The 27854-nt window shown below is 35.4% G+C and overlaps 3 protein-coding genes and 1 pseudogene across 4 annotated transcripts; 1 reads left to right on the top strand and 3 right to left on the bottom strand.

The window, feature by feature from the left end:
- The first annotated feature begins 919 nt into the window (after nt 1–919).
- Nucleotides 920–2225, top strand: LOC143532311 (uncharacterized). The gene is made up of 2 exons (XM_077027397.1): nt 920–1407; nt 1516–2225. The coding sequence occupies exons 1-2, from the start codon at nt 1345–1347 to the stop codon at nt 2071–2073; spliced, it is 621 nt and encodes a 206-aa protein (XP_076883512.1). The 5' UTR covers nt 920–1344; the 3' UTR covers nt 2074–2225.
- A 151-nt stretch (nt 2226–2376) lies between these two features.
- On the bottom strand, nt 2377–5258 carry LOC143532310 (calmodulin calcium-dependent NAD kinase-like; annotated as a pseudogene). The gene is made up of 8 exons (XR_013135153.1): nt 4901–5258; nt 4510–4817; nt 4178–4242; nt 3853–4074; nt 3644–3770; nt 3067–3386; nt 2856–3000; nt 2377–2613 (listed from the first exon to the last, which is right to left on the bottom strand). The product of XR_013135153.1 is annotated as a calmodulin calcium-dependent NAD kinase-like (transcript).
- Nucleotides 5259–5775: 517 nt separating this feature from the next.
- On the bottom strand, nt 5776–9562 carry LOC143532327 (uncharacterized). Its single transcript, XM_077027412.1, has 3 exons — nt 9499–9562; nt 9299–9356; nt 5776–8359 (listed from the first exon to the last, which is right to left on the bottom strand). Exon 3 carries the CDS (start codon nt 8288–8290, stop codon nt 5975–5977), a length of 2316 nt encoding a protein of 771 aa, XP_076883527.1. The 5' UTR covers nt 8291–8359; nt 9299–9356; nt 9499–9562; the 3' UTR covers nt 5776–5974.
- Nucleotides 9563–14276: 4714 nt separating this feature from the next.
- On the bottom strand, nt 14277–16908 carry LOC143532309 (F-box/kelch-repeat protein OR23-like). The gene is made up of 2 exons (XM_077027396.1): nt 15865–16908; nt 14277–14747 (listed from the first exon to the last, which is right to left on the bottom strand). The coding sequence occupies exons 1-2, from the start codon at nt 16761–16763 to the stop codon at nt 14456–14458; spliced, it is 1191 nt and encodes a 396-aa protein (XP_076883511.1). The 5' UTR covers nt 16764–16908; the 3' UTR covers nt 14277–14455.
- Nucleotides 16909–27854: the final 10946 nt, after the last annotated feature.

The raw sequence follows: 27854 nt of genomic DNA, 5'->3' as shown, positions 1-27854 counted from the left end.
TAGTCGATACACATGCGGAAAGTCCCAAGACTTCAAATCATGCTCCGGTTTTCCTGATATATCATACCATGCTCGTACAAGTCTCCAATTTAGCATCTTTAACAATCAATGACTTGAAATACAAAAGCACGTATGAAGCACCAAAGTTCTAACAACATACTCAATAAAACTACATAATTAATACACTAATATATATACAAAATACTCGACCATCAGTTGGCAACCCCTACTACCGTTAATAGGGGAACGAATGTAACACCTGCTAATTAAAATACAAAAAACAAGATTCAACCAAATTCAACAAGTAAAAGCATAGAAATCAAAATTAGTGGAAATTGGGGATGATTGTATGTATGTATACCCGAAGAAGAGAAGAGACGAGAAGAGATGTAATTCCGATGAACCGGAGAAACCGAGATCTAGGAATGGAGGAGGAGAGAGAAGATTGGGCTTCAACCCGATTTGAATTGGACTTTCTTTTCAATTGGGGTTTGGTTGGTTTGGAGAGGGATAATATTATGAATTTGGTGGGTGGGATAAATAAGTAAAGTGAATTGGGGTCACTTGAAAGGAATTTCACTTATCTTGTGATCAACCCAATTGGTTAGGCCCACTTAAACCAACCTACTTTGGAACAACTTCAATTGATGATGTTTCTATATTCGAACTTCCATTGTTGACAATACATGTGTAAAATGGTGTTTCATACTTATATGTATGTCACGCTTCATTTCCAGGACGTGTTCATGAACCGTTATGATAACATGAATGGCGAATTACTTCAAAATAAGGGTATTTTTTATAAGAAATGTTAGAATACCTTTAAACCAATAAGCAATGATAAATTAGATTATAGTTATGCGTATTAAACACTCAAAACCATGAACACTTATGAAAAACTTCTATACTCGACCACTTCCTGTTAAAATCCAAATAAACCAAAACTAAACTCATCAACATTAATGTAAATACACATTAAAAAGCCAACAAAATTCTATAACCAAAACTTAAACTCCTATCAAAATCCATAAACTATAGTAAAGGTAAATTCCCAAATAAATTAAACATAGAAACACACAAATCTTTCCATTCAAACCCTAATTCCAACTTTAATCCACACTATCCACACCCTCCTCTCTCCACCGTTTATTAAAAACCATCCAACGGCCCACATTTAAAACATTACAAACACCCCGATCCGCGTCATAACCAAATCCACCAATCAGATTTTAAGATTTAAATTATTTAAGTCCCCACATATCTCATCTTCTTCACACACAAACACACCTGCAAATCTAATTTCACCGGAACCCTAACCCTAATTCTCATTTCGTCCAATTAACAATGGCCAAGACTGAATCTGCTCCCAAGACCAGAAACCCACCTCAGCATCCTCCTTATCTCGAGGTCTGTATATTTTAATTTCATTTTTATTGTCTATATAATGTTTATATTATCAAAAACTTAATAATAATAATAATGGGTCTGAATATATTGGTTTAATTGAACATGCAGATGATTAAGGATGCGATTACAACGTTGAAAGAGAGAACCGGTTCAAGTTCTCAGGCGATTGGAAAGTTTATTGAAGGCAAGTACAAGAATTTGCCGGCTAATTACAAGAAGCTGCTGGCTGTTCAATTGAAGAAGAATGTAGCCGATGGTAAGCTGGTTAAGGTCAAGGCTTCTTTCAAGCTGGCACCCAAGACCCCGGCTGAGCCGGCGGCTAAGAAGACCAAGCCGACTGCCAAGCCGAAGCCGGCAGCCAAGCCGGAGGCTAAAAAAGCTCCGGCGAAGAAGAAGGCTGTTGCTACACCTGCAAAAGCTAAGCCAGCTGCCAAGCCGAAGGCAGCTGCTAAGCCGAAGCCTAAGCCGGCGGCTAAACCTAAGGCAGCTGTGAAGCCGAAGCCAGCGGCTAAGAAGGCAGCCGAGCTGAAGAAGGTAGCCGTGAAGAAGGCGACGCCGGCTAAGAAGGTAGCCGCGCCGAAGAAAGTAGCCGTGAAGAAGGCGGCGCCGGCTAAGAAGGCAGCCGCGCCGAAGAAAGCACCAGCTGCAAAGAAGGCGAAGAAATAAGTTAAGAGTGTTAAAGTAGGAGGACTTGTAGTGACAAATTGTTTGTTTGTAGGGGTTTGTTTTGTAAATTTGAGACTGACGTCATCATCTGGTGTATTTGAATTTTTTGCTTTAATGTCTAAATCCAGGATAGACTTACAGACTTGAATCTTAATGTTTTTTTTTAATTTGTTTTTGTTAATGGTTAATGACATGTTGAAGTTTAGTAGAATTTAATGTCTCAATGGTATAAAAACATGACATGTCTATATGTTACATATATGATGTGTTTGCATATTAAAAATTGAATGATTAAAAAAAATGTTATTTCATGGCTTCAGACTTCTTGATGGAGTACTTGAGCTCTTTCTGAATGGTTAGCCTTGATGGTGACATAACAATGTCTTTCCAAACCGAGCCGTGTTGATACGCTGGATTTGTTCGCTTATAGAGTTCGTATATTGAGTCCGCTGTTTCGTTTAATCGTTCTAGCATCTTCAGTATGTTTATCTCTTCTGGATCGACTAGTAATGTCTTTTCTTTATCTTTCCATCCTATTAGCTGTATACAAAGAGTAAACAAATTCTTAATTTAGTAAACTTGTATGTGTATGCATATCCGTGTATATGTATAGATTTTGCTTCGGATAAACATCGATTTTGACTAAAAGGTGTAAAAATGATATTTAGGCATGGTGATTTAAACTTTTTAGGCATTGTGTTATACTACACATTGCGTAAAAATTTGAAACATGTTTCATTGATTTTCTTTTTACACCTTTTCAGGCAAAATTGAGTTTTTACCTTTGGTGGTCCATCTAGCGCGTTAGTCAGATAAAGTCTTGCATTGTCGACAAGTTGACAGTAAGTCATAAACGCATTTGCAAATCGTTTGTGCGATGTCAACTGTGATCTAACCCTCACAGCTCGTCGGCACATAATGGCCCTCCTGTTAAACAACTATAAACATAACGGGAAACATGAAAAAGGGTGTAAAACTGATTGATTCGGTTACCTGACGCCTCTTATGACAGCTAAATAAGGGTCACAAACAACACCAACTAGTTCTATCCTGTATGGTCTTCTCTTTTGATTACCATCTATTAACTCACTTTCTTCTTCAAGTTCCCAATATCTCTCAATAACACCCCCATCCGACTTCACCTTGTAACCGGGACCCATCCGGTAACGTTTGCGATGAACGTTTCTTGCCATTGTTATCGTCTGCACGACAAAGGGGACCCACGAGAGGGTTCCGTCCATGATCACATCTCTACCTTCGTTTAATGCTGTTACAAGGAGCGATGACGCTGCATCTGTAGATGATTGATGCACCTGTAAATTGTATGGTCTAAAATTGTATCACTACAAGAACAAATTTGCTTTTTGTAAAGTATACATATAATGAGCATACTTTTAGTCGCTTTCGATAGGGCTCGTGTCTTTTGATTTGAAAGTACGTATTACGTACCCAAAAGTGGAAAGCAGCTAAAAGTATGTCATTTTATCATGGAAAGTTCGTCACAAAATTATTTTGTGACGGAAAGTTCTTTGGTAAAATATTAAAAAAAGAGAAGACAAGTAGGGCGTGCCAGCTCAGCAGTATGAAGCATGTCATGATGGCCTCTAGAACTTAAAGCTCTGTAAATAACATCAGATTCTTTGAAGGCATCTGCCTCTATTACAACAGCATTTGCTGATGCTCCAGCCCAAAATGGTCTGTACACATTCAACACAAATAACATAAATGTATTTTACATGGGCTATGAATAATAATAATAATAATAATAAAGTTGCTTACTCTTTAAGAAGGTCTTTAAGAACAGTACTCTTTCCAGCTCCCATGCCACCACCCATAAAAAGAAGAACCGGGCTACGATCTTTGTGTGCCATCGGGACCATAACATCCGTACACTCTGAATCATCTGCATTTGAAAGGCCTATCGCCTTCATTTCTTCAACTAATGTCGTGAACACTCGTGCTACTTTTAGGTTCTTTGTCACCCTCTCAAATCTTTGTTCCCTGTCTCATTTCAAATAATCTTAACATCAAGACATCATAAATAATCGAGCACGTGATTCTTAGTATAATGAGTTTGTTGGCACATAGGAACACGAAAGTGTACCTTGTTGCTTGCATAACTATGTTCTTGAGCTTCTTTTTAGGTTCATGTCCATCAGGACCCAACACCTAAGATTTCATAAGGAGAATTTGTCATAATATCACATTCAAATCGCATTCGATAAATTATATCCAGGGTTAGGTTTATTACAAAAGAATAAGTATTGTACGAATAATTTTGTACTTTCTTTAATATAAATACTAATGTTATATAATAAAACACCGTAAAATTAATTTGTTCATATGTTTCGTTCCTCTGAATTTTGACTGTTTACCTACACATGTGTAGATTCGGGAGAGAGAAATAAATATTGCATTTCAACTATTTCCTTATACTTCAAAATATATTAAGATTTTAAATAAATGAATGTTTATTTTGATTTGTATTGGTGTTGTATTGAACGAAAACGTGTGTTTTTATACCTGAGTGATCATATAAGAAGCATGGCTCCAATGAAAAGCAAAGTAACTAAGAATACATCTCTCAAATTCCTCAACCAATTTTATGAACAATGAATCAGCCTGCGGGTCATCACCGAAGAACGAAATCATATCTTCCTCGCACCCTTCTTTCCTGATATAATCAGCAGCTAATTTGCACAAATACGGACATTCTCGATTATCATGAAAGCCCATCTGCCGAGCTGCATTCGTCGACATACACATAAACACACATTTTGCATACACATATCGATATTTTTTAATCAACGCTGGACGGTGATTATACCTACATAATCATGGAATCTCTCAAGCTTCAACGGCTGTCTGGTTTTTGAAACTCGAATCCATGGGATGATCTTATTGTTATCTGTTTTTTTCCTGAATCTGATGTGCATAGCAGCAGCAATGATCAAACCGATTGACGATGCAAAGATGATTTCTGTATACGTAGGGATATTGTCGTCGCCGAATATTTTGGATAATAAATAATCTTTGAATTCAGATGCAATTTCTTCACATGTCAGCATGTTTGAGATTTAGATTTGTGTTTCAGGAGATAAACACAGGAAGAATATCTTTGGATCTGATATTTGCAGAACAGAGGAGATTGAGAGCAAATAATGGAGAAAGGAATTTGTGTAAAATGTTTAATTCTGTTTTGTGTGGTTAGTCATATTTAATATTTATTAATCTAATGATTCTTTTTAAATATAACAAATAATTTGATTATCTAACAATAACTGTAATTTTCACCAAAAATTACATAATTTAAATGTGGTAGTTAAGACCAATTCTTTTAAAAGGGGACTAACTCGAGCAATAATTAGTTAATTACGCATGTTTTAATTTGGTCCGATTTAAATTATATAAATTATATGCAGTTTTTTTTCTTATAAAACTTGTTAACTTAATAAAACTCTACTGAGTCAGCAACGCCTCCACCATTTTACTTCGCCGTCACCTGCTCGTCTTCGCCAATTTCTATACTTTTTATAAAAGTTATCAAAAGAAAATAGTAGTTACAATATTGCATGAAGTAAAATGACATATAGCATGAAATTTGAGATAATTTATTCTGAACAAAAACAAACATAAATAGCAAAAAATGACAAAAAAACAACAAACGACCTTATTAAAATGTCTGCTTACACTATAACAAACCTACAACACTATATATAAATATTCACAATGCAGAAAAGATTTCAACATAGCTAAATCATACTCTCCCTAGACCATAAACATTATGTAAAACGATTAATTAAAACTCACATTCATCTCAACTTATTTAAACAAAACAAATTCTATCAACATACAATCATACCGATTATCGGTTACATATGACGGAACATCATCTTCATATTCATATAGGTGCAGAACAAGTAGTTCTAAAATGACCCGTTTGATTGCACCGACTGCAATGCACTACCCGTTTCTCCCGTCCTCTATCTTCTGACCGAACCCTCCTTTTTCTCGGTCTTCCTGGTGGTCTAAGTGATTTTGGTGGATTAATAATAATCTCGCTCACGTTACCAGATTCACCTTGTGAAATCCCATCTGTCATTTCTTTCCAAAGCGTTTTATCGGGTACCGGATGAATCGTTTGTGAATACGCTTTCCTGTAAGTTGCAACCGTAAAACAACTTTCAGTGAACCGATGAACATTTTGTCTACACGATAAAAGAGCTGCCACAGCATGAGCACATGGCAGCCCGTAAAGCTGCCATCCCCGACACAAACAACAACGGTTTCTGATATCAACAATATTCGTCCCTTCATGTGAAATGACCTCAAATTCAGCCTCGTTTGCTCTAAGAACTTGATAAGTTCGTGCCCGATCGATAGCTTCTGAAACCCGTCTTTCTGCAGAAGGAACAAGTATTGAAGTCCACTGCATGCTCGTTTCACGTCTCTCGTTAAACCACGTCATTAACTGCCTACGGATGCATTCCATCATTTGAATAATGGGAAGCCCAGAAGCTTCCAGGATCCACGTGTTTAATGATTCGACTATGTTAGCAGTCAAATGACCAAAACGAGTTCCTTCAAAATAAGCTGTAGCCCACAAACGAGCGGGAACACGCCTAATCCAATAAGCAGCTTCTTGAGATATCTCTTCAATTTCCAAGATTTTGGATTCAAATTCCATAACAGTTAGAGCGTTTGCTGCATCCCATAAAAGGTTAACAATCATGGTGTTGTTAAACTCTTTTCTAAAACTTTCACTAAGATGACGCATACAAAACCCGTGAAAAGCTGTCGGGAAATTGGCTTCCACACCGTCAACAATACTTTTTTGTCTGTCGGATAAAATTGTAAGTCTCGGCATGTTTTCTGTGTTTATTTCCAATAAATTATGTAACTCAGAAAGAAACCACATCCAATTTTCATTACTTTCTTCATCAACAACCCCAAAAGCCAAAGGAAATAATGCCCCGTCACCATCAAAACCCGTGGCGAAAAGCAATGTCCCAAGATACTTGCTTTTTAACACGGTTTTATCAAGCCCGAGAAGCGGTCTACACGCATTCAAAAACCCGTAAATCGAAGCTTGAAACGAGATAAACAACCGTTGAAAACAGTTATCATTTGGATTCACATAAACCGAAGCTATACTCTCGGGATTTGTGCGTCTAACTTGATCACAATATTGCGGTAAGAGACGGTAATCATCTTCAAAAGAACCACGCAAAGCCGCCATGATTCGTTCTTTACCTCTCCAAGCTTGTTTATACGATAACGTAATCCCATGAACCCGATGAATTTCTTCTAGAATCTCTTTCGGTTTGCATTGAGGGTTTTCTTTGAGCCTTTGTTCTACAGAATTAGCAACCCACTGAACCGAAGCTTGTTGATGACCGAGGTGCGCAATCCCACCACACGTGTGTTCAGCATGGATGGTTCGGATGGTGAAAGTGGGGACACCTGGCAGCTTAGCAGCGTGTATCCTCCACAGGCACCCGTCACTTGCACACTTGGCAGTAAACCGAGTTTTATCAGATTTGACAGTTTGTATCTCGAAATGTAGAGCAATTGCAGTGTGTCTTAACACCCTTCGATAGCTGGCAACATCTGGAAATTCTTGACCAACCATGAGTTCATAGTTTGGGGGCGGGGTTAGGGTTCGGGTTTGAATAACTGGGGTTGTGACCACAAGATCCGGGTGTTGAACTGATATCGGGATGACACCCATTTCAGAGTGCGAGTGTGGGTGCACCATGAGGCCTAAGTTTTCATCAAGTTCGTGATTCTCAACAACCGTTAAACCATGATTATTAGGTAAACCTAGTTCGTGAGGTTGATCAGAGAGAACGAGATGAGAATCATGGGATTTGGCCTGTTCTTGATCCATACCATGATCAAGATCATCACCATCTTCATTGTTCTCATCATATCCATTATTATGCTGATTGTTATCCTCAAACTCAGTTGGCATCTCATGGTTCATTAGCAACTCATTGTCAAGACCGTGGCTGTGACTGTGACCATGGTTATGTCCCACACGCATATCTTGATTACCATTTTCGCTTAATTTCATGTCATGCTTGTTGGTATGCCCTAATCCAATATTACGATTCTGCCCACCGACCAAATTCTGACTGTGCCTTAATCCCAATTGCTGGTTTTGAACCAATGGAATGTCTGGCCTTGGTCCAATAATCATCTCATGGTTATCCATGGTGTGTTTATCACCCGCAGCACCTTCAAACAAGCCCTTGGGTCCACAAGATAAGAAACATCAAAAGGCCTGTTTCAACAAATGTTCAGAGTCAAAAAAATTTCTTATCAGAATTCACAATAACTCAAATCATACAATGATTCAATATATACACGCATTCCACCAAAAACATTAAGTTAAAGTTAAACATGTTAATTCATCATCCCTAAGAAACTACAGATTTAACCACCATACTTAATACTTAATAATTATACGCTCTACCTATATTCTAATACCTGTTATTGCTAAACAGTTTTTAAAAAAAGTTCACATTTTAACTTGAGAATATTCCAATCAGCCGGTGTCCCGATGATTGAGCGCTATGTGCCCTATGTCCAAGGCTTGATGCAAAACTACTATCGAGCCGGGGGTCTCATCGGAAGCAGCCTCTCTATCCCTATGGGGTAGAGGTAAGGTTGTCTACATCTTACCCTCCTCAAACCCTACCATAGCTTTGCTATTGGTGGGATATATTGAGTACGATGATGATGATGAATATTCCAGATCAACTAAATGAAAGGTAGGTATTTTGACACTTTGGAAGCGATTATTAATTTAGTGTAACAAGAAGAAGCATACGAAAATAACCAATTGCTTACAACTAAGTATAGTTGCAAGTTGCAACAATTTACACATATATCAATCATATTTTTTTCTTTTTAAAATTCTTACAGTGTCAACTGGCCAGATTATCGAAAATTAATCATTCTGACCTCAAAAAATCAAAATCTGTGTGCCAACTGTGAACTAGCAAAACATCAAAAACTAATATTTCATTATAAAGACTTGACGACACATCCAAACACCTCCTATACTGAATTATCCTTGACCTAGACTAAAACTCTTAATAATAATAATAATAATTCACTACACATCCAATCAATTCAGCTTCAATTACATGATAATCACAGCTAGCGAATCCAGATCTGAATAACAACAAAAATAGACTGAACAGATTGAAAGACCTACCGGAATCAGAAGGGATCCTGGAAGAGGAAACCGTAAATTGGTGAATCGAAGAAGAAACCTGCAAAAGAGGAAGAAGAGATCGTGTCATAGCGTAAATTGTTAGGGTTTGAACGTTGGAAAGTAAAGAGTAAGTTGGAATTGGCGGGTGATTTATTTATTTATATAGATAAAGAGTGCGAAGGAGAGAAGAGGTGAAATACTTGAAAGAGGGCTGGGGAGATAAAAGGGTAGAATTGGGGAACGAGGAGAGAATGAGAGTATGGGTTCTTCAAATTAGGGTTTCTTTTCTCTTTCAAACAAAGGGTATTTAGGTCACCTCAATCATCTTCCTTCGACTCTATTCCCTATTTTACCCCTCCACTTCTCCTATATTATTATTATTATTATTATTATTATTATTATTATTATTATTATCTAAAAATAAAAATATTAGTTTTTGTTAACGACTTTCGATAAAACAAAGCCAAAACCAATCCTACTGAGACGGTAGCAAAGGCCGGCACAAAGAACATAACCGAGAATGAGTTACATAACCAAAGATTTCCACCTACCCAATACTGAATAATATATTTCTCCCTGTTTAATATAAGAAACTCAAAATCTTTATGTCTCCAAGCACTTTAACAATCTTCATCGGCTTATTTTCGAAAATGTACTTGTTTCTAACCTTCTATAAGCACCAAATGGCCACCATAACAATGGAATACACCAATTTTCTTTTATGCCCCACGTCCATAATCAATTTTACAACCTTAATAAAGTTATAAGGTAAACTTGAAATATACCAATTTTCTTTTCCCACGTTCAAAATATAAGGGTGTCCGGTTGAATGTACTTAAGGAGATACACATACTTTTATACAGACTATGGAAAACATAAAACTAGCATCCTATTTCAAATCCACTAAGAACAAATACAAGCAGTCAAGTTGGGGTGTTTATCGGATCGGGTAACAAATTATTCAATTTATTCGGTTCGGATTATTCGGATTTGAAATTTTTAAGACCTATCCGAAATCTAATCCGATCCGAATTGATTTCGGATGGATTCGAATAATCCGAAATAAACCATATAACAAACATTCAAACAAACATCTAATTAAGTACAAATACAAAACCAGAAAATCATACACAAAGAATAGTCGAACTTCAAACAAAGGTTGAAACAAATCCATTATCCATCATAATTATAAAAAGTAAAACAAATACAAATAAAACCAAACTTCAAAATAATTAAATCACATGTTATTATTCGGATGTTCAGATAATTCAAACTATCTGAATACAAATTTGAATCAGATTATTCGGGTTTCGGTTCGAATTTCGTTTTTATTTTTTGGATTTTGAATTTCCTGAACACCTTTCTTTACATACAAGTATACAATTGGCCCATAAAGGACCCAAGATAGTTATGGGCTACAATATATAAATCACAAGCCCATCTCACCCTTCCTCTTTTCACATTCACATGCAGCTCCGGAGCTTTCAGTAACATCCATCCAATCTTCAAGAGAAGCCAGCTAGAACTTGTGATCTCATTCCATCACATGAACCAACAGCAGCAATCGCCAACGCCAGTATCGACTGGAAGGAGATGCCACAGGCCCATGACTTTATTAATTTTATAATGTTTCTTTTTTTTTTTTTTAATTTAAGGTATTTTTACGAGGAGTCTATTCGTTTAGGCAGGCCATGCGGTTTTCTAAGCCCAGACTTTATCACCGCATGTTTATGCTAACTTTAACCATAAAAAGTTCAACGTCACATTATTGACATATTAACTCTTTATAAAGATAAAGATTATTTGTTTGCTCCCCATTTGGCAGAGTAATACATATTTTATTTTTACGTCTTTTAATTAATTTTTATATAGTTTATGACTACATTTTTATCTAATTATTCTATAACTTTCTGTTTTGTGGGGTCATTGGATTTTGTTTATAATTTCCCCCAAACATAAAGAAATATTTATTTTAGACTCTTTAAAAGGCGTAAAGGACCAAGAAAATTATCTTCTTACAAATATATTTCGGTTCATGTATGTTTTCTATTTTTTGTATTTTTTATAAGTTTTTATTAATTGGTTTCTTGTTAAGTGTATTTTTTTTATTGCAGTGCAAGCAACAACAAGGCAATTGGGAATGTTGATATATCGTCATAAAGCATATTTTCGAATTTGTTTCTTATTATCATAATCAATTCCCCAACAATGTAAGCATTTTCTAATTATTTATAATAATTTATTTATTACAATATTACACTATATATATATATGTGTGTGTGTGTGTGTGTGCGCGTGTGTATGTACAAAATATTTCTATAACCGCATGTTAGGTTAACTTTGGTTACTAAGGGTATTAAAGTCAATTGGGATTAATAACAATATGTTTGGTTATTCGGGCTTGGGTTTGTTTGGGTCGGGTTCGGGATTTGTTAGGTTAACTTTGGTTACCAAGGGTATTCTAGTCAATTGGGATCAGTAACAATATATGTTTGGTTATTCGGGCTTGGGTTTGTTTGGGTCGGGTTCGGTTTTAGAACGAAACTTAAAATGAAGGTCATGCTTTTTGTTCCGTGTTTTCGTTTATGGGTTAGTTTTGGATTGGGTTGTTTGTTGGGTTCTTATATATAAGAGTGTGGTTTTGTTCGGTTATTCTTTATTTATTTGTTTTTAGATTTGGCATGAATTGGGATTTGTTAAGCTCAAGGAGATTGATGATACCATAATGGGAGTAATGCCGCCGCTTTTTGATAGATTGTTTGTGAACAAGCCCACTTTAAATTAGATTTGTATGCCTTTGATGTTGAATTTTGAAAACATGTATCCTTTTAAGTACTTTTGATCTAATTTGGAAATGTTTGTATGATTTTGGAAACATTATATATATATATAATATATGGGATCAGGATCATGAAAGAACCTTTTTGAAATTGAGAATTATGAGAACCATTTTGGACCACAAAAATCCAAAAATAAAAAAAAATCATAAAATTAAAAAAAAACACAAAAATCAAAAAAGTAAAAAAAACCAAAACTCTTATTTTATCATCCCGGTTTCACAAAAAAAAACTCGGTTTAGCTAAATTATATACATATATGTATAATATATACATATATGTACATTTACATGTTTTTTTTGTACACATATGTATAATTTAAGATAAATTATACTGTACATATGTGTATATTACGTAACTAAAGATTAAATAAAATTATACATATGTGTATAATACGACGGTTTTTTTAATGAAACCGGAATGAAATATAAGAATTTTGGTTTTTTTACTTTTTTAAAATTTTTATTATTTTTTGTTTTATGATTTTTTTTAAAGGTGGTTTTAGTGGTCCAAAATGGTTCTCAAAGTTCTCAATTTGCAAATGGTTCTCTTAGGATCCTTACCACACACACACACACACATATATATATATATGCAGTTGTTTGTAATGCTTAATATTGTTCTTGAGTTAAATATCCATATTTGTTCTTGAGTCAAAGCTGTATAATTTTCGTATATAATCAGTAATATATGAGCTATATAAGCTCGATTTTGGTATTTGTATTTAGTTGTATAATCAGTAATTTATTTTGTGTGTTAGAAGCGGTTTTGAGAGTAAAACCGCTTCAAAGGGAAGCCCGCTACAAAATAAATGTGAATAAAGAAATCCGCTTCAAACGAAAGTCAAAATCCATTAGAAGCGATGAGCATAGAAGCGGTCCAAAACCGCTTTTAAGGTAAATTATAACCGCTTCTAAGAGACACAATCAGAGGCCTTGCACGTGCTCCCCCACGATAATAGAAGGTTCTCCTGATAGTGACAGCTCGGTCAATCATTTTCTACCTCTTCGGCTATAAATACTACACTTGGACCAATGGTTAAAGGATCCTTTTGGCTCTCCCACTCTTACAATATTCTCTAAGAACATGTATTGATTGACACGTCAAATGGTGGTTACGAGAAGACCCCTCATTTTCCCTTCTCGTAACGAGCTCACGGTGTTCTGTTATGCAAGCTGAAACGCTCGTGGATACCAGATTGAACCACTAACCCGATCAAAACTAGAGTTGAACTGGTGTGCCTTCACTTATGTGTAAGTTGTAAAACAATTATGAAAAATAATATATAAAAAAAGGTGAAAAGGTTAAAAATGACTTGTGTGTCATGAAATAGGTAAATTCTATATTTAAAATACAAAATATTGTTGATGTTGAGCCCGCCCCTACCTCTACGTGACATCAATCGTATTAATTGAGAGTTTAGATCACGTCGTATAGGATATAATAAATGATTTTTTATTAAATATGTAATGAACGGTTGAAAGACTTTGCCCCATCCGTTCACAATTTGATGTTTAGCTAGGTTACGAGCATCACTAATTAATAAGTTAGATCGTGTAGCATTTGGGTCTATGTGTATATGTATTTACATGTTTTGACTTTTGATTAGATTATGATTTGATATCTCGTGGCTTCTATGAATTGATATAAATGTTATGATTTATATTGATGTATGATATGATCCTGACTTCTGATTCTCAAGACATTTTACTTGTCTTAGTAAACCTTTAGTTAAGTTTAAACTTTAAACATTTTGTAATTTAGTTTCGTTATTGAAAACCAAAGCCTTTTTACTTGAAATAAAACATATAATTTCTTTCTCTTTCTATTCACTCACTCAATAGCAGTCGAACCCGTCGGGCAAGCCTAAAACAAAAACATTTGAGACAGGTATAAAGTTTAATAGGTACGAAACAAGTATGGTATTAAGTGATACCGAACTGACTATTTGAAACAAACACACCTATTTGCCTGAACAAAATTTGTAAATAAATCCACACATTTTTCATTACCAATTTGACATGATGATAATTTGAATCGATATTTTAATTTGTTTTTAATAAATATTGGCACACATCACCACTACTGAATTCAAAATGATGATACCATGGAAACATATAGATGACTATATTATATAATACAAATCAAGATATAAACTTATTTCATATGTAAACAATTTTAATAAACAAGGGAAACAGTTCTTGATGCAAAGACTGTTTTTTTCACAATCAGACAAATTTGTAATCAATTTAAGTAATCGTGGAAAACCAATAACCCGACACGATACAACACACATCAAAGATCAATCCAGTTGAAAACACTAAAGTCGGATGGTGCACATAACTGCCGTTTTGAAATCCAAAGGTTGCACGAATGGTGTTTTCGTAATCAGGGTCCTCCAAATCATGCTTTGGGGATGATATATCTGTAATAACAAAGATCCTGACCTGTTAAGTTGTCTCGACTTGTGATTTTCAGTTGCATCACCACCGCTCGCATAGCCCATAACATGCAGCTCACCGTTTAGTGAAACAAACCCGACTGATGATTCATCTGTTAGTTTCTTTGGGATGCTCGTTTCCTTCTTCCATCGGTTAGAAGCTCGTTCATACCTAAAAACAATAACGCTGTAAGAAGTTGTTTCCAAACATTGTAATATAACACAATAATGGTTTCAAAGTTTGCATCATCTATTCCAAAATACAGAATTTAACTAAATACAGTACAATACAGATTTAGAAATATGCCATCAATAATACAAATATACACTATACGCCACGTCACTATTGACACAAGTTGACAAATGTCATTATTTAATTAACTTTCTATACATATCACCAATGAAACAAATAGGCAATATACACACTAGCATCAATTCACACTTGAATGACAAGATGACAAAAATCCCAGTTCATTATTCTAGATTCCCACTAGAAATCATATCTAAATGACTGATTCACACTTGGTTTTGATCCATAAACAGTTTGGAGGTGTTTGGGTGAACTTTCAAAATTGTTTTTTTGCTTATTTGCTTTTTGAAAAGCAAAAGCAACTTTTGAAAAGCTTCAATTTGAAGCTTTTGGAGTAGGTTTGTCAAACACATTTTGCTTTTCAACAAGCAAATAACCAAGTTTTACCCCTTAAACAAAACAAGACTCTACTAAACAAAACCTATTTTCAGTCTAAGCAGTTAATGCGGAAAATATCGGTCACCTATATTCAATCTAAGCAGTTAATGCGGAAAATATCGGATATCGGTCGAGGACTGATATTTGAGATACAGTGGGATATCGGTAATTTTAATATTATGCAAATTTATATATATATATACACACACACATATATATAGCACTTTAACACTTAACAATTCAGTATATTCTCCTACTATTAACAAATTATCCTTTTGCAACTCGCAAAACACTAACAATTGTAGCAAGTAGGAACTGATTAAGACTCAAAACACTAACATTAAACACTAAAGGTTGAAAATTAAGACTTAAAACACTGATATCGGGAATATTAGTGATATATCAGTAAAATTTAATATCGGTCAATATCGCCGATATTATCGGTACTGATATTCTGACCGATATTTCACACGAGGACAGATAAACAACATACCACCGATATTGACTGCATGGTATTCAATTTTCATAAGATCAAACACACAACTTTATACAAATATGCAACATATTAACACAATAACATGAACAAAACATTAAAACTTACCTAAAAATGTCACTCTTATCAAGCATGAAAACACCTGGAAACCCGCCATTACCATCGTCAACAACCGCAATCCTCCCAAGCTTCCGTCTTTCCCCTTCTTCCCACATATTCCCAATCTCCCTCCATTTACCCATCACACCATTCTTCATCTCCATCACAACCGCATCGCTATAATACTCGTCAACCGGAAACACACCCAACACGGTTCTCGACTCACCATACCCACCCATAACCCAAAACTCCTTATCACTATTATTATCATTCCCAACAACAAACCCGACACACCCGGCTCGAAACCTGGGCAACCCATCCACACCCACCCACTGATCACTCCCAATATCATAAACCTCAACCGAACTCAACCTACTACCCGCAGCCGCAAACATATTATGCCTGGACCCACCACCCGCCACAATTATCTTATTCGAATTGGTTACCGCAGCCGCAAAGCTGCCACGTGGCGTAACCATAGGCGAAATGGGCTCCCAATTATCCGAAACGAAATCGAATCGAAACCCGGAAGCGGAACTCGACGGACGGTCAAGCGGGAACGATCGGGTATCAAATAACGAACCACCAATCACGTACACACACGAATCGTGTGAGACTGAGGTGAAATTGCATAGGCCGTAGACGTGGGGGTTACAGGGCATGGGTGGTAGGTTAGCCCAGGCTAGGGTTTGTGGGTCGAATATGTAGGGAGAACAGATGGTGGGGTCGTCTGGGAAGATGATTAGAAGGTGGTTACGGCGGAATGAGATTAGGGTTTTGGAAGAGAAGAAGTGGTTCCATAGTTTGCAGGTGGATCTGAGACGAGAGTGGTGTGAGTATGGGAGAAATGAGAGGATTAGAGAGGATAGATCGTCTGGTAAGCCTGGGATTAGAGTTAAGTTGTTCATTGTTAGATGATCTACAGATCAAATTGAAGGTGGTGGTGATGATAATATTATGGGTGTCGGCTGGGTAATCGGAAGGCGGTGGAGTGTAAATGCCGATGAAGGTTCTTCTTGGTGGCTTCGGATTGGGTGTAGAAAAGGATATGATAATAATAATAATAATAATAATAATTTAAGTAGTAGATAAGGTGGTGTACGTACGTCATAAATTCCAAATTGTCTGCACGTTTTTCACTGTGTAACTACTTTGAAATTTGGATCGAATAAAACGAGAAATGAAATGGATATTTTTGTAATATTTATATCAAGGGGCTTCTAGAAAATGTCTTCTTTGATAGTCTCGTGTTGGAAAATGGGTGGTTTATTTGGAGGTAGAAGTCGTGGATTGTAATATTGTATGACTCACGTGTTTGTTTGTTTTTTCACAAAGTTAAGGGGGACGGGGTATTGCGTGATGGAGCTCTCATCACGTGTGGTGGGTTTTTCCATACTGCCGTCGCTACTTTGTCACGCGAAATGGGAGAGATTTGTGTGATGGCCGTCACGCGTGAGATGGGGTGGAAACCAAGAAATCTATTCGTTGGGAGGGGGTGGTTATGACCGTTGGGGGGAGCCGTTGCTGGAAGTGATGAATCGCCGGAAGTGATGGGTCACCGGAAAAATAACAGGGAAGAAGGAATTGTGCTGGGTTTTGATAGTATTATTATTATTATATTTTAAATACAATTTACACATTTAACCCCTTAACTTTCACATTTATTTTAAACAGAATTTAGAATAATTTACGAATTAAACCTTGAACTTTTAAATGCTATAAAAATGATATAAAAGTCGGCTAAGTTGGCGGAAACGTGACGAGGCCTATATCAACCATTTTTTGTCGGTTTTTATTTATTTATTTATCTTTGTAACATTTAATCTTGCAAAAAAAAATCCCATCACACACCACCACCCCTAGTAAAAAACCATCACATGTGATGAATTTGGGGTTGGTGATGTGGCACCATTTGATTGGGTGGGGTGTGTGATGAGTGATGCCACCACATCCACCACCCCTCCCCCCTAAAATATTTGTAGTGTGTGGATTGTATCTGTAAAATAAGTGACGGATCAAATCTCTCCACTCTAAAATAAGAAGACTGTTTGTTTTTTTACGTAAGGTGCTCAATTTAAACATAAACATAAAAACTATTTCAAGTGATTAATTCAAACCTAAACATATTCAAACCAATAGTCAAATTCAAACATAAACATTAATCACAAAATATACACATAATCTGTTACATTACCCGCGGGTGGAGAATTGTCGACGGTTGTAGCTTAGAAAAAGCGATTGCAACGGTGGGGGTGGATGCGAGGGGGGGGGGGGGGCGACGACTGGGTTGGTGGAAGAAGTGCGACGACGGACGGGTGTGGGGATGGAGGAAAAGGGAGTGATTGCGGTGGGGGTGGAGGAGAGGGGGAATCACCGGTGGTGGGGATGGATGAGAGGAGGATAGCGACGGGAGTGAGGAAAGAGGAGAGAGCTGATGTTTTTATTATAAAAATTAGGGTTTCAAACTTTGAAGAGGTTAGAAGATTATAGTCCAGATCTTTTAGGATAAGATGACGCACATACATTTTTTAATGAAATGTCTTCTAAAAAACAAACACACTGCAGACTTAAATGTTCGCGCATGATCTGTGCGACGTAGACAAAAGAGGTCAAGAAGACTTTTTTCTGAAAAAACAAACACCGCCTTAGTTGTCCTATTAAACCTTTATAGAAAATGGTACTGGTATATATTTTTAAGGAATTTTATAATCGGTATGGTTGATTTACCATAGAATACCTACATGTACCAATATCATACTGTACCAAGCAATTTCAATACTAGTACTTGGTGCTCAGTTTTAATAAATACCGAGCTCATCTCTAATTCTCAACTTTTATAACTACACTCTTTAATAATGTTAGGTTACAACTCTTCAAGCCCTTTTGGTGGCTATTAATTGTATCTGTTTTATTTTTAAAATTTTAACTATTTATGTTATATATGTAAATAAATAATAACATATATGCACGGATAACATATATATGTGTGAATATATAATCGATTGTATCACATTATTAGTATCACACATTATTGATTGAAAAAATCTGGTACGTGATTACAAATAGATACACAACTTAGTGCAGTGTATCTAATGGCTATATACCCGAATCTATAGATGTATAGCCACCTTAAAAAAGAATATTGCTTATTTTTCATCTATAAATTTTTAGAAGTGAATAGTAAATGTGTGAGGTAAAGAGAAGTCAACTATTTTTTTTATCCACAAGTTTCTTTTAATTTTTTTCGTTCGTAGGACTTGAACCCAAGAATCAAGATCATTCGCTCAACTTAGATGTTTAAAGGTTTTAAACCATCACAGCATTGGTATAGAAGTTATCAACTAACACAGATAATAGACAAATGATTTATTGTTAACCTAATTTTATTAACTTTACTCCTTAAGTCAAAGCATCATTCTTTTTCACGTCAATTTTTTACCCCGTCACTCTCAATTTTTTCAATCAAATAATTTAGTTGATATATAATAATTTTCTAGTAGTGTAAGTTTTTTTTCCCTTTCTATGTATTTATTTTTACCCTTTGTTTTTTTCCTTGGTACATTTTTCTTGTATTAAAAATATATAAGAAACAAACATAAATTAAGAGAAAAATGATAATATTTAAAAACGTTTGTTGATAAGAAAACAATAAAAAATAACAAAAAAGACTACGAAATGATAACAACAAAAGAAAACAAATTAAAATAACATCGCAAAGCTTTTTTAAAATATTATTGTTATTAAAAAAATAATCAATCAATCAATTATACCCAGTGGAATCCCGTCAATAGCAAAGCTATAAGTAGGGTCTGCGGAGGCTGGGATGTAGGCACACCGTACCTCTATCCAAAGGGACAAAGAGGTGGCTTCCAGAGAGACTCTCAGCTCTAGAAAAACATATGTCAGCAGGAATAAAAGAACGTTTAAGTTATCTTTTATAGTACACTTCATATAAAAAGATATTGCTTTTACCAATAACTAAACTGAACTGCATGACAGTAAAGACTTCTGTAATTTTATAGAACTACAAAGTGAAAAACGTCATGTCATATCAGCGTCACATATACATAGGATTTGTTTAATCTTATGCGTAGTGGTTTTATTCTAAGCCCCTCTAGACATAGTATTGAGCAATGTTTAAATTAATTAAACAAATTAGTTTAAAAAATGAAAAGAAAAAAATGAAGATGTGATAGGCCCTCAAAACATTTGAAGCCAAGAAAACCTATAGATCAAAAGAGCATGTGTGTGTGATTAGATCAAAGAAACATTGACTCCATGGCCGCATGAAAATTTACAAAGGAAAAAACACATTGGCCCCATGATGCTCGATTCTATATATCATTCATTATTATTTTATTTACATTTACTCTGTATTCTTGAGTTTTTTTTTTTCATTGGATAAGAAAAGAAATGATAAGATTTTAGTTTGAATCTTCATTCTTGAGTTTTTTTTTATAAAATAAATGATAGGAAATTATAAGAAAACTTGGATGTTTTAAGTCCCAAAGTTTTCTTGCCAATTTGGCATGATTTGGAAAGAAAGGAATGGATAAATATTTAAAATTATCACTTTACTCTTCAATCTACATCTAATAATTGTTTTAAAAAGGCTATATTTGTAAAACTACACACTTTTTTCTTTTCCATTTATTTCATTTAAACTAAAGAATGTAATTAACCATTTTTTTCCTCTTTCTTTCATTTTTCATTAAACTTGAGAATGCATTATATGCATGTAGTTTCTTTTATTCTCTCATCCTATCCAATCTTATATTTTTCTTTCTTTTAATTAAAAACTCGAGAACGCAGTTTTAATTTTTTTAACTAATATTCTAATCACACACCCTTGAGGACTTGACCCCATGACAGCTCCGCCGTTCCACCCTCCATGTCTTTTTCACCACCGTACCTTGCAAGCTAGGTTTCTTTGGACAAATGTGTAGTGTATGTGATTCGTCACGTATAAAACACCATTTGTTTTAGGACCACTCATTGCCTTACCTCGACGGATTTCATGCTTCCACGTTTTTCTAATCAGGTTCACCTTACTCCACCTTTCTCATCACTATTTTCTACGATCATTGCCTTATGCAATCGTTTTGTCCAAAAGATTCGCTATCTCAAGATGAGATCATGGAACAAAACCCGGTCAAGTTTTGATGCAGGAACAAAGACTATGAAATGAAAAAAAAATAGCTCATGTGATAAGTTAAACCAAACCTAGAAATTAAGAATACGAATATAGTTACACAAAAGCATTTGTTACTATTGTTGTTAACTTGTTATTGAACGATGGAGTTGATACATATGGACCACTAATCTAGTATTTAATTGGCTAGACTATGTATATGATCAACCACTCTATTGACTTTTTGTTTCTTTTTTTGGTTGAATTTGCTAGCTTGGTAATTATGAGTTTAATTACCTCACTATAAACACGTGTTATTTCATAAAGACGTTAGACCACTCCCATTGTATAACAACCCGGCTACCATCGCACCATGATATTATTCGTTTTGGCTGAGACATACCACTATCGTCTCAAGGATTTGTTTTTGGTTGCCCAGGTGGTCACCCATCTTCATATTACTCCCACTTGAGCACGTTTAACTGTGGAATTATCCTCTCATCCGCTACCATTAAGCGCCCAAAACGCGTTATGATGGGGAAGGTATCCACCTCCTTATAAAAAAGGCATAGTTCTCTTTCTCAACCGATGTGGGATGTCATACATTGACAACCCAATAATAGTTTGGGTTGCCACATGGCATTAAATAAAATAAAATTTTAATTTGTTCACAAAAAAAAAATAGTTTGCAAACCAATTTATGCAATATTTTATGCAATTACTAGTTTTCATCCTTTTGTTTTTTTTAACAATTATTATAATATATAAATTAGTTTTTGTTTCATCCTTGGGACGTGCCAAGCTTGACGTATGTTAATATACTCGTTTATGCGGTCTTCGAAAACCTTTTGTCATTATAGTGTAACCTCCAAAACGTTTCATGTGTGTCCATCTCATTTATCAATGCTTGCCGAACATCAGGCTAGTGTTTCTGAGTTAACCCCAAACCCACAGCGACTGCTCGAAATCCACAATTACCGTATGGACTTACGTCTTTGATGTCTGAGACGAACGGATGCGCCCAAAAGGGAATAACGCTCTTAAACCTTTCTATCAACGGTACTTGGCCGGGAGAATCCATTAAAGGAAACCCGAGGTGGGCACCTGTGAAGAGGTGACGTCCCGACAGTTTCTCAATAGAAGAACGGTTCTTCGTCTTAGGACCTCCGCCCGGAATTTTAAAGCGTGACTGAGACTGGGACATCGAACGAGACAGCGAATGGGTGGGGGTTTCGTGTGTGGGCACATGGGAAGAGGATGTGGTGTAGGAGCTGTGTCTCGGGGGATCCTGTTTTTTTGGACGCCCTTTGGGGTCCTCTCGTTTCTCGGGCTCTTTCTTGATTGATTTGCCTGGAAAAACTGACATCAGTTTCGAGAAAATACTTTTCTTTTCATGACGGTCGGTTATTGACGAAAGTGTTTTCTTGATATTCTCTACCCTGCTTCATAGTCCGGTTCTTCATTATGCGGATACGCTGGATCAAAATTTAACCTTCGCCAGAATGGGTCTACATCCTGCAGGCGAATACATCTGTTTTCACATATGTATCCCTCCAATCGACAAAGCACATGGCAAACCCATGGACGTAAACAAATGGTGGCCGCACGAAGCTCCCTCCGTCACGCATCCTCTCTATCAAATGGTACTCGTTTACAATCAGTTGAAGAGCCTTAATCGACACCCTATTAATTAACTTTTTTAACCAGCCGTGTCGTCGATGTTCTTCCATGACCTTAGAACGGGACTCTTCAAACGTTCCACCGATTTCCGCCATTTGACTATTAACCAGTTTAAGGACATCCCTCGCAACTGTGTCCTTAAAAACGTAATGGTAACATGTATTAGTTAAAAATCAAACGACGACTTTATATTAAACGTATATTACCTGGTTTAAATTTGGTAACCCGGGTGTGTTAGGCTGATCATAAGACTGTTCAGGTCAACTATCGTAATGGTGATACTCCTGAAAAACGTAATGGTAACATATCTTAGTTATAAACAAACTTACAAATTTATATTATATCAATATACAACGAAACCTGGTTCAAATCAGGTAATCCCGACGCGTTAGGCTGATCGTTAGGCGCGTATCCTGGCTTTTCCTCGTTGTCAGGAAACAAATTGTCGAACCACCACATTATATTTTTTTGGTTTTGATTCTCGAAAGGGGATAGTGAATTATGTGTGCATGTATTTGTGTATATATAACATAGAGAAGAAAGGAGGAGCCGTATAGCTTAATTATTCAAATTGAACCTATATGGCCCGTATTATATAATACGCGGCATATAGATATTGAACTTATATGCCCCGTATTGTACAATACGGGCCATATAGGGTACGATGTGACAACCTAGTGCAACGGGTCCTTTATATCGGAGACCCTGGCTTTCGTAGCCTTATTCCCGAAAGGCTTATCGTTAATCGCCCTCCACCAAACCCGCAAATAGTCGTTGGGTAAATGGTGGATGCTATCTGTGTAAAGCGGAAGTCGTACCTCCGTCGACGTGTTTAAACCGAGCGCAACGGCAAACTCCTCCATAGAAAGGTGAATGTCGTCCCCGAACATACTAAAAAAAATCTCAGAATGACGAGATCGGCACAAGGCTTCTTCATCTGAATCTCAGGCGCACCCGCCCCTCTCGGCCTATATCAATAATAATATTTTTTTTTGAACGGTATATCAATAATAATATAATAATAATACAATACAATACAATATATTATATATTATATAATATATAACTTAAAAAATACTTACCTAACACGTATAGTAGAGTACACCTCCAATGTGAGCTCTCGGTGCACTGAGTGAAGCATACTAAAGCATCGACTCCACGGTGTATCCATGCCGACATTCTCGGCCGCTCGATCTTCTGCGCCACAAGTCCTTAAAAATGGCAAACTTATGACCGTGTTGTAATGCGGTGTCAGCTTTCGGAGGCGCATATACCTATGGGAATGGTCGCTATCGGCCTGAAACTGTAGATATTGGTACCCAACTAGTATATCGTCACCCTCTACCGGCCTCGGCACATGGCCCTGCTCCTGTGCCTGCTCATGATCAATCTCCATCTCCACCTCGTCCTCCATCTGTAACAAAAAAAAATTAACGATTTTTTGACCTATTTGATCGTTTCCTTTTAGCCAAATTATTTTATTTAACCCATAGAAATAAAACTGTCATATATGTAAAGTTTTTCCACAGTATTGGATAATATAATGCTAACTAAATAATGGATATATGACACTAGAGATGATAACATAAAAGAATTACAAAATATAAATTTGTAAGGTTCAGCTCAACAAATAAGAGATGATAGTAACCAATAATAATCATGTATATAATCATCATCATCTGGGTTCCCCTAACTTGTTTGTTTCCCTCGTTATACCGTGAAACTTCTACTGGTACGTGGTACGAAGAAGACGTCTGGGCTCCATAATCCGACCCGTCAATAGGTAACTGGTACATTGGCTCACCGTAAAATTGTTTAGGTTGGCTCTCGTAAGCGAAATACTCCTGAAAAACGTAATGGTAACATATATTAGTTAAAAATCAAATGACGACTTTATATTAAACATATATTACCGGGTTTAAATTTGGTAACCCGGGTGTGCTAGGCTGATCATAAGAATGTTCATGTCGACTATCGTAATGGTGATACTCCTGAAAAACGTAATGGTAACATATCTTAGTTATAAACAAACTAACAAATTTATATTATATCAATATACAACGAAACCTGGTTCAAATAAGGTAATCCCGACGCGTTAGACTGATCGTTAGGCGCGTATCCCGGTTCCTCCTCGTTGTCAGGAAACAAACTGTCGAACCACCACATTTTATTTTTTTGGTTCTGATTCTCGAAAGGGTATAGTGAATTGTGTGTGCATGTATTTGTGTAATTATATATATATAATATAGAGAAGAAAGGAGAAGCCGTATGGCTTAATAATTCAAATTGAACCTATATGGCCCGTATTGTATAATACGGCATATAGATACTGAACTAATATGCCCCGTATTGTACAATACGGGTCATATAGGGTACGATGTGACAACCTAGGACTGTCAAACAGACCTAGGTTGTCATATCGTACCTTATATGGCCCGTATTATACTATACGGGGCGTATTATACATTTATAAAAGACAAACACTCCTTAATATGGGACGTATTGCACTATACGCCCCATATTAAAGGGTGTATATAATACTAATATTCATTTGTATGATAACAAATATCTACCATCCACACTTGTGTTCCGCTAAGGTTTGAGTTCTTTATTTTATTGGAGATTTAATTTCGATCTTTAATTTTGTCATTTTTCATGAATTATTATAAAAAAGGACTTGAGCTATGTTTTATGAAGTTTTCAGTTTGAATTTCGAGCTCACCCGAATTTTCGTCTCATCGTGTGTGACGCAAGAGGATTATGCTCTTGTGACAGCTAGCGGTTTAGTTTATTGGGAAAACGCCGAAGCCAAACTCTGAAACCAATGTATGCAAGGTTAAGGTAACATAGTCTGATCTGAGTGGGGTAACATAGCTATTCGGTTTGAAAAGTACGGTGACCTAAACAAAAAAAAGAAAGTCGTCAATCTAAAAAATCAAAAATCTACCATGGAAATTTATGCAAAGCTACAACCGTTTCTCAAGGTATCCAAGTTTCAACTTATTTTTTCTGATTTTTTTACCCTTCTCACAGTTTCTTTAACCTTTTATTAGGTAAAAATATGCTCATAAGTTTTTCTTTTTTACTCTCTTTAACAACTTTGATGACCAATATTGAATAAATTCAATTCTATACACGAATATTATCTCGTGTCACTAACTTCCTAAACCAAATAATTTTTTATTTTACCAGCTAGCACATAGAACACAGTCACCACTCAGGCACTCACCACTTATTTAATTGATTATATAGAACACCAACCTTGGATCGATCAACAACCACCTCAGCATACAACCAGTGAAGAAGTTTGGTTTAAGTCATAAGGATGACCGAAGTCATTGAGGGGTGACCGGACTCAATAACTATAAAAACTTACTCTGTATATAAAACGCATCACCTTCGATCATATAGGCCGTGACAACATAAATAAACAATCATATTGAATCAAATTAGCAAAAACAATAACGTACATAGAACAACAATGCTATAGGTTAGCCAACTCATAGTCGATACAAACCAAAATCATGTTCAAATTAACTTATGGTGAGAATCTTTGATAAAACTTTTTTACTTGATAAGATTGAAGGGTGACAATATCATAACCAACAAAGGTTAAAAATGTGAAAATGATAAAAACAAATATAAGACTTTATTATTTATTTATTTTAGTTAAATTTAGTTCATTCACTTTTTTAGACTCAAAAGTCAAAAGCTAATCTTAACCAAGGTTTGATAAAACGGTTACGACTGTGGTTTGATAATTGGTCACTTTTTCATGTGCAACCGAACCTTTCCATATATCATTATCTTTGATTGGCCACATAACAAAATCACATGTAACCAATGTGACATGTAAATGCAAGTTATGCCGATCATGTTTCTTGATGATCAAAGACAAAATTGAATGAAAGTCAAATGAGCGAGTAAACCTTATAACTTAACGAAGCTTGGTTCAGCTTTATGCCTAAGAGGGTGTTTGGCTAAGCTTTTGAAAATTGCTTATTTGCTTTTTAAAAAGCAAAACAATTTCTAAAAACTTAGCCAAGTACCTCCTAAAACCCAAGCTTAACTATTGAGAAAATTTCAAACTCAAACTCACCCCATGTTTGTTCAATTATTTACTTATTTGATTTAAGTACCTATAATTGTTTTTTATACATTTATAATTATAATTAGTATTTTTATCATAAGTATTTGTATCATGGTATATATTAGCATATGTCAAGGCCCACGCGCCTTTAGGTTTTTGAAGTATGCATTCTTATCTCGGATTATTAAATGTAGATAATAATAAGAGAATCATGATGGTACATTCTACAAAGATAATATAATAAAATAATTGAAAGAACTTAATAAAATAAGAAAAAAATAAAAAAACAAGTAAATTTATTAATGTTTATGAAATGCAGACTATTTTTAATAAAGTTTAGGAATAACAATTTATATTAGTTTAAAGCTTACGGGCGTTATCTGAACATTTCTATTTTAAAAAAAGAAAATATTGAAAACCATCTTCCTTGAGGGTTGAACATAAGTCCCATAGGTAACGCAACAACCTTATCACAACACGACATACATTTCTTGTTAAAGCATTATTTTGTGTTTGTATATAAATTAAGTCACCGCTAAGAATAAAAACAAAGTTAGTAGATGCTATGTGACGTCCAATTATTAATCACCAGTTTCACTCAACCAATCATAGGTTTGCATCTTAGCAATTGGCTTTACAATCATGTTAACATAACTATATTACATGTAAACTATTACATTTGTATAATTTATAAACTCGTCTAAATTCGCGTGTAAACTCAAGTTTGGGTTTAATGCACACCTCAACATAGGCGCGAGCTGGTTTTATGTTGCCTCAATTTGAGCTTTTAGTGAGCATAAACATGTTATGAGCAACTCAATTTGTTTAAACCTCAATTCCAACAAAAGAACATAGTAAAGAGATACGTAAAGTTATTGGTTAACACTACAATAAAAGCATCTTCATTTCATCCATTTTCAAATTTGATTTCGCCAAAATCTCCAGTAGTGAACAATATATTTATTTTAAACCAATAAATTTGTATTGTATAATATTAAAAAAAACAATATTTATTTATTTATTTTATCGTTTAAAAATATATATATATATATATTTTTTTTAAAAATATTAACCCAGGTTTGTAGGATCAGTGAGTGT

The sequence above is a fragment of the Bidens hawaiensis genome, unplaced genomic scaffold (assembly GCF_021521415.1).
Source record: "Bidens hawaiensis isolate Kalapana, Puna unplaced genomic scaffold, B.hawaiensis_p1.1 tig00009443_1, whole genome shotgun sequence".
In the NCBI taxonomy this organism is placed as follows: Eukaryota; Viridiplantae; Streptophyta; class Magnoliopsida; order Asterales; family Asteraceae; genus Bidens; species Bidens hawaiensis.
Note: the sequence above shows the minus strand (reverse complement) of the source record. Positions and strands in the feature narration are given on the sequence as shown.

Excerpts from the sequence above, each read along its gene's own strand:
- LOC143532311 (XM_077027397.1), top strand. The coding sequence starts at position 1,345 with ATGGCCAAGACTGAATCTGCTCCCAAGACCAGAAACCCACCTCAGCAT. Across the intron at positions 1,408-1,515 it reads AGCATCCTCCTTATCTCGAG|ATGATTAAGGATGCGATTAC; the intron begins GTCTGTATATTT and ends TTGAACATGCAG.
- LOC143532327 (XM_077027412.1), bottom strand. The coding sequence starts at position 8,290 with ATGGATAACCATGAGATGATTATTGGACCAAGGCCAGACATTCCATTG.
- LOC143532309 (XM_077027396.1), bottom strand. The coding sequence starts at position 16,763 with ATGAACAACTTAACTCTAATCCCAGGCTTACCAGACGATCTATCCTCT. Across the intron at positions 14,748-15,864 it reads GATAAGAGTGACATTTTTAG|GTATGAACGAGCTTCTAACC; the intron begins GTAAGTTTTAAT and ends TATTGTTTTTAG.